General features: G+C 49.9%; 1 protein-coding gene across 2 annotated transcripts; it reads left to right on the top strand.

Annotated features, from left to right (window-relative positions):
* Positions 1-10,551: 10,551 nt before the first annotated feature.
* Positions 10,552-18,089, top strand: SSTR2 (somatostatin receptor 2). 2 transcript variants are annotated; one of them, XM_045836980.1, is made up of 3 exons: positions 10,552-10,828; positions 12,954-13,242; positions 14,861-18,089. In XM_045836980.1, the coding sequence occupies exon 3, from the start codon at positions 14,952-14,954 to the stop codon at positions 16,059-16,061; it is 1,110 nt and encodes a 369-aa protein (XP_045692936.1). In that variant the 5' UTR covers positions 10,552-10,828; positions 12,954-13,242; positions 14,861-14,951; the 3' UTR covers positions 16,062-18,089. The 2 variants fall into 2 exon arrangements, with proteins under 2 accessions (XP_045692936.1, XP_045692935.1); XM_045836979.1 differs by lacking the exon at positions 12,954-13,242.
* Positions 18,090-18,180: the final 91 nt, after the last annotated feature.

The raw sequence follows: 18,180 nt of genomic DNA, 5'->3' as shown, positions 1-18,180 counted from the left end.
GGTGTTGCTGGCAATCCTTGGTGTCCCTTGGCTCATAGATGCCTCCTTCAAATCTCTGCCCCCATGGTCACATGGCCTTCTCCCTTCGTGTTTGTGTGTCTGTGTCTCATCTTATTAAGACACCAGTCATACTGGACTAGGACCCACCCTAATGACCTCATCTTAATTTGCAAGAAATTGAACATGCAAACAGACAATGGCCAGACCATGTATAAAAACAGTACTCTGACCCACAACCTGCAGGCAGTCCAGGAAGCCAACCCATTATACAACAGGACCTAAGACCCGTTAAACCTTGACCTTGACCTGCCTGCCTTTCCCTCTCCCACACTCTGTTTTCCTTCCACACCAAACTACATTCTATACCCCTCAAAGGACACCCGGTCTATTGTCAGAACAGTTAGCACATTGCGATGAAACCAACTGCATGTCTCCACCAGATGCTGTATGCTGCCCAGGGGCAGGGCATCTCACTTGTCTTCACATCCAGGGTGCACGGTACCTAGGCTGTACAGGTGCTTAATAAATATTTGTGGTTAACAGATGTGTGCTTAAACAATGGCCAAGTTCATGCTTCCCACTGGAAAGAATTGTCCTCCTGGAAAATTCTTTCTCATCCTTTCAGACCTCACTCCGGGGTGGGCAGCAATCACCTGGTGAAGGCGTCCTGACCCCACCCCACTCCAGGCACAGGCAGGATTCCCCCAACATTCCACGTTCTTGTCTATCTATGTCTGTCTGCCCCACAAGTTGGGGTGTGTTTTCCATTTCCTTGTTCCCAGCAAGAAGGGCGGTGTCTAGAATTGAGTAAATATTAACAAAGTATTGGTTATTAGGATGACTTTTGGGCAAAAAAATTCTCAAATTCCTCCTGCTTCTTCCACATGTGCCTACATCCACACCCACACACTTGCCAACAACTGCAGTTGCTTCCCATATGGAAGAGCTCCTCCAGACACAAAGCAAGAGAAGCCACATCACTGTCCAAGTCCATCTTCCTTCCCACCTCTTCAATCTCCAGCTCCTTCTTTCTCTTTCCTGTTACATACACATAATACTCATCACCTTTTAAAAAGGGGGGAACTCTTTTCAGCCATATGCTTTCCGCTAACCGTGGCTTCTTCCTCCTCTTCTCACTCAGCTGCTGAAAGAACTGACTCCACCTGCCACCTCTCTGTCCTCACCTCCTCCCTCCTGAACACCTTGCCATCTGCCCTCGGCCCACACCACCTCGCAAGGCACAAGTGACTTATTCTTCGTCATCCTACTTCCCACTTCTCACCCTGTGCGACGCTCCTCTAGCCACCCAAGACAACAGTCAGACTCCCTGCCTGCCTTTCCCTCCCTCTCTCTCTGGTAGGACCCATCTCTTAAATGGTGACATTCCCTCATTCTCATCTCACCCTTCCATTCTCTCTGGGTGACCTCATTTACTCCCTCACTTCCAACGGTTATCTGTAGATAATTCCCAAATGTAAATGTCTAGCTCTGTTTCTTCCCTCAAGGTACCAGACCCGTAGACCAAACCATTTGCTAGGCACTTCCGCTAGCTGGCCTGTAGCCATCTACACTCAGGGCCCCAAAGCGGAACTCAGTTTTCTGTCCGCGGTGTGCTCTCCTCCTCTAGTCCTCTCATGGTAAACAGTACCACCACCCATCCAGGTACTGCAGCCAGAAATTGCCACCCCCTTTGATCAACCCTTCCAGGCTCAGGCCAGCGGTCTCCATGAAAGAAGAAATGGGTCCCATCACACGCCTGATAAAATCCTCAAAATCCCCCTATTGCCTTCAGCATAAAATGCAAACTCTTCGCACAACACGCAGAGCGCGGGCACCATCGCCTCTCCAGTCTCAGCTCCTGTCGTTGGTCCCAAGCAACGTGACTTCCAACTCCGTCAGAATTTGGGGGTGAATTACAGAGAGTTACATAGAAAAGTAAGCAAGTTTTTTTTTGTTTAAGAGGTAATCATTAACTCTAGGGAAAACAAAAGCCTTTACAACAAAGAAGAGGCCAGCAGAGAATAGTGCTTGCCTCAGCTTTAAGTCATATTTACACAGTTACAATAATGCAAACAGTGACCACTGATTTGACAAAAAAGGATGTTAACTATATTGAGGGGCAGAGGGCAGGGAATTCATTGTGCGAATGGGTAGTTGGAGATTTTTTATAGTAGGAAGTGGAAAGACGCTAAAACAGAAAAATCAAGAAACGGAAAGTGTGTTGTGATAAACATGGGAGATTAAGTAAGTAGAAAAACAGCAAGAGGACTGGAAGTGTTTGCCCTTAGAGAACGTATCAGAAATGGAGATGGGTGTACTCTGCTGTTTTTCATTAGAGGCTTAGTCCTACTATTTGGTATGTGTGTGTGTGTGTGTGTGTATACACACACACCCCTTGATAGAAATAAAATGAAATGAAAAAGAAAAAGATTTCACTGGCTAAACAAGTCCCTCTGCCAGCAAGTACTAAAAGATCAGCATGCATTATCTGCAGACAGTTTACTTGCCCTCTGGACTTCAAATTATAGAGAACAGCTCCCTGTTAGAGGAGATCAACCAGGATGAGCATTTGGAACCCCCAGACGGGCTGCCTACTCCAGGCTCCAGGACTGACCCCTGCCCCTCCAAGGAAATGCAGCTGATTCTTGGAAAGTGAGGCCCCACTAATTGCTTTTGGTTGGAGAGTGAGCTTTGAGGCAGGACACCAAAAGCAGAGACAGACAGTCGTACAGATGACAACCCTTTATAGTCTCTTTCCTGTGTGGGATATAAGAGTCTATGAAAAAAGACATCTGATTTCTGAGAGGTTCACAGAGGCCCATCAGATGCTTTTTGAGCACTTGCTAAGGATTTTGGGCCTGAGGTGGGGAACCTGAGGCCCCTCCCCCTGAGAGGACGCGGTCAGAAGTTTGATCGCAGAGCTTAGGAAATAAGTTTCTCCCCTTTTCTCTCAGGCCTTTTCGTTTATTGTGTAGATGGATGAATGGAGGGAATGGCATGCTTCCACCGGAGAATCATGTGCAGAGTAATATTCAGAAGCACAGACCCACTGTCCGGTGCCTGTGTTACGTTTTTGGTTGGTTTCTTTGTGCCAACAACATCAGAACTTTACATCAAAGTGAGTTAGGACTATTTCTAAATAGTCTAACAGATTTCAAGTAGTGCTAAAAAGTGCCCATCTTGGAACACTAACTATGCATTCCATATCACCATTGCCAAACCATTTTTAGAACTCCTCTCTGAAAATTTCACTTTAGAATCCAAAGCAGAATGTTTAGAATAGACTTATTGGTGCCAAATCATCATTTTTTAAGGGATGAGTCTAATTTTTAGAACCAGCCATATTCTAGTAAGTAGTTTGAAATTTGTATATGCCGTGTACATGTAAAAAGGTTGCATGAAAAAAATTAAGTTCTGTTTAAATGAGTCTGTTATTAAAAGAACCCCAAAGGGATTCCTTCCTCGATGTCCCTCAGGGATACCGAGACCCACCTCCCCAGCCACCTGCTCCGCCTGGTTGGGTTAGGACCCCACAATGAGCTTACCCACCTCTACTAGGAGCAAAAATACCTAGGAGCCCTGAATCTCAATTATTCAAAAAGGTTCCATGTTCCAGCAGGCTAGAAACAAAACCCAGGAATTGGCATGCCTCACAACCCCAAATAAAAGGGTCTTGCCAGGAACAGAGAATGGGTGGTCTGAAGTGGCACAGAGACATTAGTTTTTGGCAGCAGCCACAGGGCCAATGTGTCAGAGAAGAGATCAGCCTACAGGAGTGTGGGGTGGGGGAGAGGGCAGAGGATGAAGAGGAGGAGGAGGAAGAGCAGTGTTGGGGACTGTGAGGGTTAGAGGAGCACGCACAATGACTCGTGGGGCCTGGAAGCCTCCACTCCCCCTCCGCTGGCCAGCCACCTGCTCAGGGGGTGTGTGGGCAGGCTCTGCGAAGCTCAGGGACTGGCAGCCGAGCCAGCAGACAGCCGACAGCCTGGCTCTCCCACAAGGGAAGAGTCGCTGCTCCACTCTCACAGCTGGAAAGTGGCCAAGTCTCCTCACTGGGACCTCACCCAGCTCAGTGAAGGCCCTCCTGTCACTGCAGCTGGAACCCATGCGTCTCCTCTTACAGAAAGGAAGGAAACTCTGTCCTCTTTACCTTCCAGACACGTCCATCCCACTCAGTGACAGCCTCACTAGGACTTCAGCAGGCAGCCCCAGAACAGGCACCAAGCTGCCTGAGATAGATCTTCAAGGCCGTTTTCCAAACCCACATAGATCCTCCCCTTTCAGGACGTGCACCTGCCATCAGCACCTCATCATCTCAGCCCAGGAAGCTACAGCTGCCTCATTCCCAGTAAGACCACCCTGCAGTCCTATAGAGGCCCAGGACAAAAGAGATTATCCTTGTCAGTGATGCCAGAGGGGACACACCTACTATGGAAGGGGAGGCAGGCAGAGTCTGCCTCTTCTGGAAGATTCCAGAGCCTGCTGCAAATGATGGGCCCCAGGCCCTGTGATCAAGTCGATTCTACCAGGGCTACATCCTATCCCCGGACTGACGTGAGGATGGGGAGGGAAGAAAGAGGAGAAAAGAAAGGCGGGGGCCCCATCCAGCAAGACCCGATTCCCAAGGGGTGGTGAGTTCTGTGCGCTCACCCCACCCTGGGGCCAGCAAAGGAACTGCAGCCTCTTTGGAGCCGATTTAAATCAGCTGCAGTTACTTTGCTTTCTTGGAGGACAGAGGCCCTTCAGCCACAAGAATTCTTGACTCTGGGAGAGAGAACTACACCCTCTGCTGTCAGAGAGCCGCCTCTTGGAGGGCAGACCCCTGTGCGGACACCAGGCCAGCATCTCCATGGGAGATCCTCTCCGATGGGATTGTGCCTCCCCAAATCCTTTTCAAAATGTAACTATTCTACGTCTCATTAAGGATGAATTGTCACTTTGGCCACCAGGAAGAAAAGGACAAGGAGGACGTCCACAGCCAGAAGGAGTTATCGGTAGAGAAAGGATGTGGTGGGACTCCTCACCAAGGCCCCAGGCTGCTGGTGACAGCCAGACGTACAGACGCTGGGAGGGGACAGCCCAGAAACAGGAGGGCAGTCCAGTGCAGGGGCACCCAGCTGTGCTCTTCCCTGCTCTAAAGACCAACGAAGTCACTAACAGCCCTGTCGTCGGGTTCCGGCCCGTTTGTGCAGCCACTGCCCCGTCTCACGAGTTGTCGCATACCAGCTCCTACAAGAGACAGTGGGCCCCTGCCCAGGCCCTGCCCCATCTCACCCAACGTCTCCCTAGAAAACCAGGGTGCGGGCTACTCAACAGGGCTTTTCCCTATTGAAGGAAATCTCTGGTTCCATCTGCCAGGAGAGCAGAAGCTCCCAAAGTTGGCATAGACCTTGCCTGGGGCTCCCTGCACCTGAGCAACGGGATTCTCGGAACCGTGGGATGTGCCGTGAGTCCACATGGGCCTGGACTAAACCAGCTGAGGGCCAGGGTGTCTGGCCCAGCGCAGACTTTTCACTTCCTTGATCCAAAGCCCCTGCGCCTCCGAAATGCGTGTTTCACCCGCAGTGGTCCGCAGCTCTGGCTGACATTCAAGTCATCCCAGGAGATTTAAAAAATTATCCAGGCCCAATCCCGGGTCCATTGCATCAGAATCACTAAGGATGGACCACAGCATCTTTTGTCTTTATTTTTTTAAAGATTTGATTTATTTATTTTTAGAGAAAGGAGAAGGAAGGGAGAGAGAGAGAGAAAGAGAAACATCAATGTGCCTCCCATACATGCCCCGATTGGGGACTGAACCCGTAACTCAGTCATCTGCCCTGACCAGGAATCGAACCGGCGACCTTTTCCTTTTTAGGATGACACCCAGCCAATGGAGCCACACCAGTCAGGGCATCATCTTTCATTTTTACAACTGTCCCATGATTCTGATGTGCAGCCTGGTTGTGAGCCCTGAGCCTAGTGCTCTCAGAGGCCCACTGAGCTTCTGTGCATCTGTGAACCCAATGCCAAAGGCAGGTCCCCTTTTGCAGATAGAAGCTTGGCCAGGAGCAGGCTAATCAGGAGAGCCGGCATTGGTGGGACTGGGAAGGGGGCGGGGGCAGGTGACACAGCAGGAGAGCGCCAGACACTGGGTACCTGGCTCAGTCTGATCTCATCAGCAGACACCCTGAGGGATAAACTGAAAAGAAAAGAGCAAGCAAAAACAGCTTTAAAACAATTAAGGCTTTTCATCAAGAAGAGTTTAAGATGAACAGGTTTCTTCACTGCAAGAGTTCTTAAAATAACAATATTAGTAATAATAATGGCATGTACCTCAGAGGCAGAGAGGATTAAATGAGGTAAGGGACGTTTGAAACAATCAGCTCCCCCGCGTACATAACGGATACTTACTAAATGCTCCCTGTGTGAGTGTTACTAATGAGGCTGGTGGCTCCACAAGGGAAGGCAAGGGTGTGCAGCGTCTCCCAGACTTCTGGTGCCCTTTTTCTACAGCGCCTCTTGTAGAGCCAATGCTCTAGGAAGCACAGCCTGGAAAAAAATCGCAGAGGGGCCTGCAGTGTGTTTTCTGACTCCCTTGTCAAGGGACTGATGAAGGACTTAGGCCAGGATGAAAGCCACAGCCATTGGTCACCACAGGGGTGGTGTCCCTGTGGAAGGGCCCTGTGCCTGCAATCCAGAAGAGCTGATTCAACTTCTGGACTTTCCTTCTCTTTAGCTGGGCGACCTTTGGTAAGTGAGCAGGCCTCTCTGAGTCCGGTGTCTTTTCCAGTGTGATGATGGGCTGCAGGCCACAAACCTGAGAATTTCGAAGGTCCCTCTGACTCCCAGATTCTATGCTTACGTGCATTTCTGCCAAAGTGGGGAAGGGAAGGGAACAAAGGAATCATACATAAGCCATGGTGTCTTCTAACCATGATCCTAATTCTACACTTGTTTGAGACGGTTCCAGAGAGATGCTAACACCCGCTCACTCTCTTGGCCAATGTGTTCCCTGGGGACGCTGCTGGAGAAAAGTGGTGAAGTGGCCAGCCAAACTCCTACTTGTCAAGGGGTGGAGAAAAGAGGAGCGAAGAAAGGTCCTCACATTGACCCCTCTGTATGTAGAGGCCATCAAATCTACTGTGCCTAACGGCCAATTTTTTTTAATGTCTAATGACCATATTCCACATTTTCCAAACTAAACATCAGGACCCATGATGTCAGAAAGGATTTTTCAGGCCACCAGTACAAGGTGTAGTCTCAGAGATAGGATGTGCAAGCTTACATCTCAATTTCTGGTAAAAAAGCAGATGGTTTGTGGGTGACAAGGGACAGAACAGCTGAAAACAGGAGTGACCCAAGAAGTCCCCGTAATGCGATCGTGACTCTGGGGACCCTCTCTCCCTCTGCACACAGGTGCGCTCTCCACAGCAGGAGCGCTGCTCTCTTCACGGCAATGGAAAAGGAAAACCTCCTCCTTGGCATTCCCACGGGGACAACAAAAACCACACTGGCTGCTTGGATTGGCATTCCCTGTTCCCAGCCAGGTCCAGCCCTCCTGCCTGGCTCTCCTGCCTTCCTCGAGGCCCCATGGTGAGCCTTCCTTCCACTGAACCGATTGCAGGGTAACAATTTCCCCCATCGCACTGATGAAGCCACTAAGAGACACACTGACCTACTTGGGACTGTGTATTTATCTCTGCGCTGCTAGGCTGTGAACTTCTCACCGAGAGAGTGACCCATGAGCAGCATCTCCCCGTGTTCCATGCCGAGCACCAGCCTGGCCCTTTGTCCTGCTCCTGTTCTTAATTTCCTGCTGTCTATTGTCTCTCTGATAACTGCTGGAAGAGGGAAGGGTATTATTTAATTGCTTTAAAGATATCAAACACGCCGGTGCAGAGGTTATCTGCTCCCCAACCCCTCTATTTCTCTGGCTCAAGGTTTGGTTACTTAGTTACTGAGCAAGCTGAAGGCAAGGAGAGGTGGCAGCAGTGTGACCTCGCAGACTTCGTTCAGCAGGTAGAAGGCGAAGCCAAAAGGAGAGCTGTTAGGAGTCAAATAGGGGACCCGAACCTGAGGGTGGCTGCAGAGTGCAGGTGACAAATAACTCTTTTGAGGGCTTTGGGTATATAGGGGGGGCTGGGGCGGGGGGAAGCCTACGTTATCTGGAAAAAATTAGCACATGTTTTAATTACACATTTTCTGCTGTCAACGTCATCATTTTTCAGACCCCATTCATCCAGCTCTGCCACAGAGAGACAGATATGCCTGGGGCGGGGGGGCGGACCTTTTCCCAGGTTGGGCCCACCCACCCTGACTTATGGGGGGAGGGGAAAGGAAGACATCACAAGGGGCTTCAACGGATATTTCACTGTATCTGATAATCCGAGATAAAGAGCCTTGTTGGAGGAGGTCATTGAGAAGACATGACCACCAGGTGACCTGAAAGTTGGACCTCAGCAATCAAAGGCTCCTACCCACCCTTGTCCTTAGAATGTCTGTCCTACCCACTGTTCCCATACTAGAAGCCACTTCAAGGACTCAGGCTTGAGAGAGCAATATATACTGAGGCCACCTGGATGGCACACATAACTGAACCCCATCATGAGTTCTGTATAAACTGACCAGCAGGTATGGAGGAGATCTCAGAATGTGGTCTCCCAAGACAAGCCTCATATGTAGGTCCCCTTGCTTATTAGAACTGCTACCTACCAATCTGGAGTGTTCTGCTCTTTCTTCGGTCTCTCCTTGCCTTTCAAGCATGGTAGGCCAGGGGGAGGGGGAGTTTCAAATTTCACCTAGGGAACTCTCGAGGTTGAAAACCATCAGGCATGCAGAGGTGCCACCTAATTACCCAGGCTGCCTTGAAAGGAGACGGTTTACTCAGCCGATCCTCTGGGAACACACTGTTTTCATGGGTGGCACCCATACTAAAACTAAAATGAAAAGTGGAAAACATGCATTGACCCATCAGGGTCGCCATAGAGGGGAGGGGACCATGGAGAGCCAGTAGTCTGCTTCTCATATAGGTGAGAAAACTACGGTTACTTTTTCAAAGGGATATATGAGTTCAGCATCAGCAGCGGAAGACCTTTGAAAAGATAACATGGTCCCAGGAAAAGGAATTTGAGGGTGGAGTGGGCACTTTCTGGGTCTTCCTTGTCTTCCTTTTCCTCCTCTTCTTCTGGAGACCAATGGCATCATTGGTTTTAAACAAGAGGGGGCAGCAGGTGCGGTTGTCGCAGATGTGTCCTCGGGGCGTGCAGAGTTCTCCTGAGCTCAGGTCCTCTTCATCCTCTCACTTCCAGCCAGTGCTGCGCAGGGCCCCCTCTTCTGGCGAGCTGCCTGCCCCAGCCCCTGCCCCTGCACCTAAAGATCCCCTGCTCCCAGATGGGCTGGGACAGGAGAGGACCACCAGCTCACCTTCCATCTGGCCCAGAGGTCCAGGATGACAAGTTCAACCTGCATTATGACAAACAACTCCAAGACAAAGCCAATGAAAAGCCCTGATTTCCCCCCTCACAGTGGGGACCCCAAGATGCCGTCTGGCCCTACTGACTGCTCCCTTACCTGGTGATTCCCTCCCCGTCACTTGACCATCTCTTTGGCTCACCCTACCTGCTAAACAACCGGGGACTTTAATTTTTCACTGGTGAACTAGAAATTGGATCATAGGATGGGCAAAGGTAGCTCAGCCCACAGAGAAAACTGTAGCTGGCGTTAGCTTTCTGTTTCCCACCCTCTGAGTATCCTCAGCGTGGTGTGCGTGTGTGTGTGTGTGTGTGTGTGTCCTTGGAGGAGGGTAAGAAAGGAGAGGCTGCAGGATTGATTATGACTTATTAAACTATTGGAACAGAGGCTGAATCATCACAGTCAAAAAATAAACAGCTGCAACTTGATTCGACACAACTCCCACTTCTTGCTTGTTCCCCTTTGCTCCCTCGCAGCAGGAAGGGGGAGGTGCTGTGCTTGCAGGGACCAGCGGGTGCCCACTGACCAGTAAAGGAAGGGGCCTGGCTGGGTGGCCACTGTGCCTCCCTGCTGTGGAAAGCTGATACAGTTGGAATGAGTCTGAGCCTCTGCCTGCTCCCTGCACTGAACTTTGGGACCCAAGTGCATCCTCACACACTGCCAAGGAGGGTTGATCACTGCACGGAGAAGGGCTTCCCGTCCAGGTGCATTTTCTCCCTGGCCTTGTGCCCCATGCCCAGTGCCCAAGGATGACCCACAGGAGACGCAGCTCTGCACACTTGTCAGACTGAGATGGCAGAGGTCCTTAAATGACTCTGGGTTACCGGGGCAGCCATGCCAGCTGCCTGGAACATGCTCCATGAAACAGAACGGATTCTGTGAAATCTCAAGGCAAGCAGCGCGTGTCCCTGCCATGAACCTTGGGGAAACAGACTGAAGTTGATTGACCCTTCACACCCCCCGCACGCAGGTCCCCCTGCCCCATTCCTGTGAGCTGTGCCAGCAGCCACAGAAGGATCCTCCACTCGGCTCACCCCTGTCCTCCCACAGGACTTGGCGGGCGGAGCGAAGCTGCAGTGACGTAATGGGGTGGGGGGTGGCATGGGGAAATGTGCCGACGGGCCAGGGCTCCACAGGGTCAGTCCCGGAGACGCAGCCCTCCGCGCCCAGAGCCTCCGTTGGCGGATCGGCGCTCAGGGTGTGTCGGCCCCTGCGAGCTCTCCGAGGCGCAAGGCGAGAGCCAGAGCCCACACAGGTCGGGACGCCCAGCGCAGGGTGCCTACCAAGCTGCTGCGCGCTCGGGCGCTCGGTTGGGCTGTGAACAGCCACTGGGTGCCAGTGAGCTAAGCTAGCAGATTGCGGCAGAAAAGCGAAGGTAAGGTGTGTGAACGCGTGTGTGCAAGAGAGAGAGAGGGAAGGAGGGAGAGAAATGCACTTGGGCACCTGAGTGCACTGCGCTGCACGGTGGTGCGCGCCTCGGTGTGCCAGTGTGTAGGTCCCAATGCGTGGTTCCCTTCCCTCGTGCCATTTAGGGGTGATTTTGGTACGACTGCGAGTGTCCAGGTGTGAGTGGGGGGCTACGGATTGTCAGTACTGAAAACGACGTGTCCGTACGGCCACATGCCAGTGAACGGGACGTGCGCCCTTGTCCAGTCCTCGTCCCCTAGCTGAGTGTGCAGGTGGTAGCTGCGACGGAGACAACTTCTCTCCCAGCCGCCTTTAAACGGGTCCGACGGGAAGAGAGCAAAACGGCGAGGTTGACGCGAGACATTGCTAGGGTTCCTACGGGCGCTCACCCCGAGATCCGAACCTGTGAGGGGCGGGGGGCGGAGCAGAAAAAGAGGGGCTTCTCTCTGTTCCTCCTCGCTCGGCCTCGGCAGACGCATCGCTAATGATCTACAGTCCGGTTCTGTGGCGCGCGCGCGGGGGCGGAGAGGACAGCCTCGACCCCTCTTTGCGGATAGAGACTGGGGATGCTGGCATGGTTATCTTCAGTCTTCCCCTTGTCCTGGAAATGGCCGGGAATCTTTTAGGAAACCTTTGTCTCAGAGGGCCAGCTGATGGGATGACCTGGCGGATGATTTTCTGTGTCAGCGCAGGGAGCCAGCTGGGCGATCCAGAGACTCACCGCCACCCCCTACCCGCGCCCCCGCCGCTCACACCCTTTCGCTAGCTAGCGCCTCCTGGGCTTTCCCTAGGCGCTGTAGCGCCCTGGCGGCACGCACTTGGCTGTAGTCTCTCCCCGCCAGTGAGGCTCATGCTCCCGCCAACCGGAGATTCGCTTGTGTTTAGCAGCCCCCAAAGGAAGTGCGGTGGGGGCTGAATATAGAAAAGACACTGGGGAGAAAGGGAAAACGGAAGCACAGTAGAATTTAGGATCACAGCTCCCTCCACCCCCGTGCCTGGTATCCATCCCATGGTCAGTTCTTAGGCTGGTAACCACAGCCTCTGTGCAAAAAGAGGGAGATGCCTGAGACCATTCTAAACCTCCTCTCTAACAGAGTCCAGATTCTGGGTCTGAGGACACCAACAGCCAGCCATTCCCAGTACCTAACAATTCTGAGGCTGGAAAAATGCAAAAGCACAAAATCAAACTTCCTGTGCATATTTAACCACAATTCGGCAAGTGTTGACTGCCCAGCATTGGACTCTACTTTTATTTTTTATTAAAAATCATATTTATTTATTTTTAGAGAGAGGGAAAGGGAGGGAGAAATGTAGAGAAACACCAACGTGTGGTTGCCTCTTATGCACCCCTAACTGGGGACCTGGCCCAAAACCCAGGCATGTGCCCTGACAGCGAATCAAACCCGTGACTCCCTGGTTTGCAAGCTAGCACTCAATCCACTGAGCCACATCAGCCAGGGCCTGGACTCTACTTTTAATAAAGCAGCAGGTCTCACTTGGAGACCTTAGGTGGCAATTTGATTGTTGATGAAATAAGATTCACTGCAATTTAAGCTCATGTCTTCCTTGGAGGAGCCCTACCACTCCGGACTGACTCCCCGGCTCACTTTCTCTGCCGCCTTCACCATGGTCTGGACCCTGTCCACTGTTCCTCTCTCAAAAGTGGAGAAATGCTACTTCTCAGCCCATTTCATGAAAACATTTACCCCGTAGTGAGTGAGACTCCAGCCACAAAGGCAGAGTTAGGGCTGTAGATCAGCACCCAACACTCACTCACATGTCCACACCATCAGCATCCCAATCCCCAAAAGCACCTGACTGAGTGTCTGCCCCTCAGAACTCTCCAGTCTTACCCAGACCTTGGAGTGTGACCTTGCACATTACACAGATGGGATCCCGGAAACGCTAGTAATTAATTACACTCCAATGCAGGCAGTGTAAATAGGATTCTGGGTCTGTAGAATTAGAGTAACTGACAAGACTGTTGGAAATGACAGTGGAAAAAACCCACATTAATCTAGGGATATAAAAAATGGTTTCTTTACAGCTTCCATTTTTAATCGCTGTCAATTTATGCTTTTTACCCAATGCAGACATTAAATCCCAGGTCCCCCAAAGTACTTTGCGGAAAGGTCAGCCACAAAGCCCAGACCGCACTTTACAGGCAGTGCTGTGGTGAGAAAATTAGCACAGAACAGAGAAGCAACGAGCCTGGAGTGCAAACTGAAGCAGAGGCCAAGGTGGGCAAGATTCCCTAAGTACTGGCTGCTGGCTAAGCAACCTTTAATTCATCAGCCGTCTCTCCAAGCTTCAAGGGGCAATCTTCAGTCTTCACTCAGGCACCAGGCAGAGTGCCCCGCTCAGGGGAAACATGTCCACCAAGTGAGTTATTCCCATGTTGTGCTAAAGGACACCATCCCTTGCCCACCTTCCCTCTTCCTGGAATGACCGCCTTCCCTGCCCTCCTTGCATCATTCTTCCTATACTCAAGGCCCAGCTTCAGCCTCCTTGGAATCCCCCGGGAGAGAAAGGCACTCTTCAGTCCTTTCTTCATATCTCAATGCAGGTCACACCCTAGAAGAGTTGGCTTCCCTGCCTGTGTCCCCTCCTAAAGTATCACCTCCTAGAGGGCATCAGCCGTGTCTTGTTCATCTCCAGTGTCCAGAATAAGGAAGCCCCAGTGATGGTTTTTGAATGCTTGTAGAAAAATCATTCAATTATGTGATGAGCTATTGTTTTATACCTTAGGCCAAGCCAATAGTTACAATAATCTTCTCAGCTTGGAGGTAAGACAGGAATTGGCTGCTTCAAATCAAAGCCCCATTGTCAGCTGCTAGTTTTCCAGTCCACTGAGCAGCAGAGTATCCGGTCCACTGAATATCCTGTGTTCAAATCCCAGCTCCACCAATTATGGGGGCAAGTTAGTTAAATGCTCAGAGCCTCAGGCTCCTCATCTGTAAAGTGGAGACAATTATCCCCACCTCCTGGGGTGGATAGGAAAATCAGGGGCATAAATGAGGCCACATCCGTGTTTGGAACCTTCCTTTCATGACTGTGAGTGAACCTGGCTCCTGTTTTCGTCCTTCATCAGGGGATCACAGGAGAACTCTCTGGGGTGTTGGAAGATAAGCATTCTGGAGTGTTCCACTGAGGGACTTTAGGAAAGAGCTCTCCCAGGTTTAAGGAGCCCAAGCATAGAGTATTGAAGAAACGAAAATAAAACAAAACACATTTTAAAAATGAAAGCCAGATCTTTATTGTTTTAATATTTAAGACTATGAATTGGCTCATTATGTAGGCAGATTTCAATAAATTACAGATAAAGGAGACGGCAGAGGAAAAAATGGGGGAAAGATAACATTTATAACCAGAGCTCTGGTTATGAGCCCAGCACAATGCTGGGTGTTTTCACACGTATTTCATCATTTAACCTTCATGACACCCCCATTTTGACAAATGAGAGTCAGAGAAGTTAAGTGCTGGTCACAAGGGCTCCACAGTGGAACCCTGGTTTATTTTACTTCTCAAGTCCGGGATTTTTCCACTACTGAGTTTTCAGAATGGAAAGCCTCCAAAGAAGTCTACAGGTCGGCGCAGATTTCCTCGTGGGGAAAAGCTGAGAACACCAGTGTCAGTGCCTTCTGAAGTCAGAGACTGGACTGCCCCAACCCTGCCCCTTCACAATTTGGACTAGCCAACTTCTTAGGGATCAAAGTACATTTTTTTTTTGTAGCCATAGTCATGCCCTACATATGCGTCACCCAAGTTGACAAGATAAGCTATAATGGCTTAACCCAAACTCTTCCCCACTATTGGGAAAATCAACTCAACCATTCTGCACACTGGTGAGAATGGGCTAGTTGCTCTATGTGGATGTGGAAAGACAACACATTTTGGGGGGTGAAGAGTGTGTCTGAGAGGGTAAACCAGAAACACGCAAAGCTGATGAGAGCTTAAGTAGCTTCTGACTGATGAGCCAATCTTCCTTTGTTCCCTGCAGATGTTCCATTGGATCCTTTGCCTCCAGGACCCACTAAGGTGAGAATAAGATCTTTGGCTGGTTGGAACTAGCCCAAGACTATAAGGCAGCCATGGATATGGCGTATGACCTACTCAATGGCACCCAATCACTGTTCTCCTCTCTATTTGACTTCAATGGCTCAGTGGCAGCAGCCAACGGCTCAAACCAGACAGAGCCATACTATGATCTGACCAGCAATGCAGTCCTCACGTTCATATATTTTGTGGTCTGCATCATTGGGTTGTGTGGCAACACGCTTGTCATTTATGTCATCCTCCGCTATGCCAAGATGAAGACCATCACCAACATCTACATCCTCAACCTGGCCATTGCAGATGAGCTCTTCATGCTGGGTCTGCCCTTCTTGGCCATGCAGGTGGCTCTGGTCCACTGGCCCTTTGGCAAGGCCATCTGCCGGGTGGTCATGACTGTGGATGGCATCAATCAGTTCACCAGCATTTTCTGCTTGACTGTCATGAGCGTTGACCGATACCTGGCTGTGGTCCACCCCATCAAGTCGGCCAAGTGGAGGAGACCCCGGACAGCCAAGATGATCAACGTGGCTGTGTGGGGAGTCTCTCTGCTGGTCATCTTGCCTATCATGATATATGCGGGGCTCCGGAGCAACCAGTGGGGGAGAAGCAGCTGCACCATCAACTGGCCAGGTGAATCCGGGGCATGGTACACAGGGTTCATTATCTACGCCTTCATCTTGGGGTTCCTGGTGCCCCTCACCATCATTTGTCTTTGCTACCTGTTCATTATCATCAAGGTGAAGTCCTCTGGAATCCGAGTGGGTTCCTCCAAGAGGAAAAAGTCTGAGAAGAAGGTCACCCGGATGGTGTCCATAGTGGTGGCTGTCTTCATTTTCTGCTGGCTCCCTTTCTACATATTCAATGTCTCCTCTGTCTCTGTGGCCATCAGTCCCACTCCAGCCCTTAAAGGCATGTTTGACTTTGTTGTGGTCCTCACCTATGCTAACAGCTGTGCCAACCCCATCCTGTATGCCTTCCTGTCTGATAACTTCAAGAAGAGCTTCCAGAACGTCCTCTGCTTGGTCAAGGTGAGCGGCACTGATGACGGGGAGCGGAGTGACAGTAAGCAGGACAAATCCCGACTGAATGAGACCACAGAGACACAGAGAACCCTCCTCAATGGAGACCTCCAGACCAGTATCTGAACTGCCTAAAAAATAAATATAACACCAAGTTCTGCCAACTGGCAACATGCTCCCTACCCCCACCCACTCCCTTCCTCCCGCCCATCATACCTGGCTTCTAGAATAGGGAATTGCTCAGCATGAGTCCAATTCAGGGAAGAGTGTTTGAAGTCGGCTTGCCTGAGTGAATGATTTGTATTAAATTGAAAAACTCCCCCTGAAAGTGAACATTTAAATGCAGGCAGACAATTCAAAGTCTGGAAAAGAGGCAATCCTGCCTCTGAAGTGTCGGAACTCAACAAAGATAGAAAACTGTACCTGAGTTCGTGTGTTTAAAACCCAGTATGTAATCTTGTGTTCTTATATTTATACTTGTATATTCCCACCTAGTCCCTGTGCAGTCATGATCTACATTTCCTGTGTTCAAAAACACAAGTAGCAAATTCAACTGTGTATCGTGCAGGTGGACATTTGTTACAATATGGTACCCGCAGAAATGGACTGTCATGAAGCCAATAAAGTTTAAGCTTCAGGGATCTCACTTGCTTGGGCAGTATGTTTACATGGCCATATGTCTTTATAAGAAATTATAAAAGGAAGGTATTTTCATATTCTTCTTCTTAAAGAGGGCTTCTTAAATTGTATAACCTTCCAGTCTCACCAACCCTGCCTCTGCCCCTGGGCATTTGCTTCATTCATTTCAGATGGGCTACATCCAGGTAAGAAGGGGAAGAGAGAAGGTATTTCAGGACCCAGAACATTGTCAAGTTGCTTTAATTTTTCTTAGGGAGCCACGGAAAAGAGAGGTGGGGCGGGGATCATTAACATGAAAGGCAAGAGACAGACTATATTCTTATGGGAAAACAATTTTGTCTACCATGAAAATAGATGAGTAAGAATGAAGCAAAATTACATCTTTTTAAGAAACCATGAAATTGTGGAGTTTTTTATACCAGACATGGCTTCCTAATAAAAGAAAATGGAAATGCAATTCAACGGCTCCTCATAGGAGTTTGTTTTAAGGACTTGATACAAAGCCAGCCGCTAAGAAAATCACAGTGCCTCCTAAGGACCCAGGGATGTTGTTTCCAGCTGGTTGCTGTGCAGCCTTAGAGGGTAAGTGGGTGCGAGGGCTGGAGGCAGCTCCATGCTCACAGGGACGGCCACATCACCTTCCTCACGCATCGAGTACATCGAGCATCTGACCATCGATGACCATCTGACTGTGGACTCAGCCATTCTCAAGCACTGGCACAGACAGGCACGTCGCACAATCAGTGGCTTTTTGTTGTTGTTGTTGTTGTTGTTGTTGTTGTTCCCTGAAACTGTAGATGGGCTTGTGTGCAATTGATAAGAAATGGAGCGATCACCATTTCCAGGGCATGAAGAAATATACACTCAGGTGTTTGTCAGGACACCACCAGCCCTGGGTTTGTAGGAAAACCTCCCTCTTAGTGTCTCACATAGAGATTGTACCCTATTTAAAGATTTTACTTAATTATTTTTAGAGAGAGAAGAAGGGAGGGAGAAAGAGAGGGAGAGAAATATCGATCGTTTGCCTCTTGTACACACTCCAACCAGGGACCAAACCCACAACCCAGTTGTGCCCTGACCGGGAATTGAACCAGTGACCTTTCACTTTCGGGGATGATTCCTCACCAACTGAGCCACGCCAGTCAGGGTGATTGTACCCTATTTAAAAATGAGCTTTCCTCTTCTATGCAAGGGCTGTTAGATGGTGAGGATGACAAAGAACTGCACCTGTGGCTCATCGTTAATGTGCTGCCTTTATTCCAGCTGCCTGTATTATTCATGCCACCTTCCTCCCAAAAGCACTGGCTGTGGCCTAGAAAAATATGCTCAGTAAGGCTTATGATAGATCAATCCGTGTGAAAATAAAAAGAGGCACAGCCATAAGATGAGACTATCAGGAAAGTTGTTACACAAAAATCTACTTGGTAAAATCCCATGCTGTTACTCAAGATAGGCCAGCTTCCAGTTCAGCTCAGCCACGGCGGAGGGACAGTGACTCTGACTCCTCCTCATTTTTCTTTCTCCTTATAAAAAAAAGCAACGAAAGGAAATACAGTGTTCTTTCATCCACCCGTGTCCCTTTCTTGGTGTCTTCTTAGATTGTCCT

Source organism: Phyllostomus hastatus, unplaced genomic scaffold (assembly GCF_019186645.2).
Source record: "Phyllostomus hastatus isolate PE091 unplaced genomic scaffold, TTU_PhHast_1.1 phas_contig_210, whole genome shotgun sequence".
Lineage (NCBI taxonomy): Eukaryota > Metazoa > Chordata > Mammalia > Chiroptera > Phyllostomidae > Phyllostomus > Phyllostomus hastatus.
This window is presented reverse-complemented; position numbering and strand designations above follow the sequence as displayed.

Bases quoted from the DNA above. Each gene is read 5' to 3' on its own strand.
- SSTR2 (XM_045836979.1), top strand. From the start codon at position 14,952: ATGGATATGGCGTATGACCTACTCAATGGCACCCAATCACTGTTCTCC.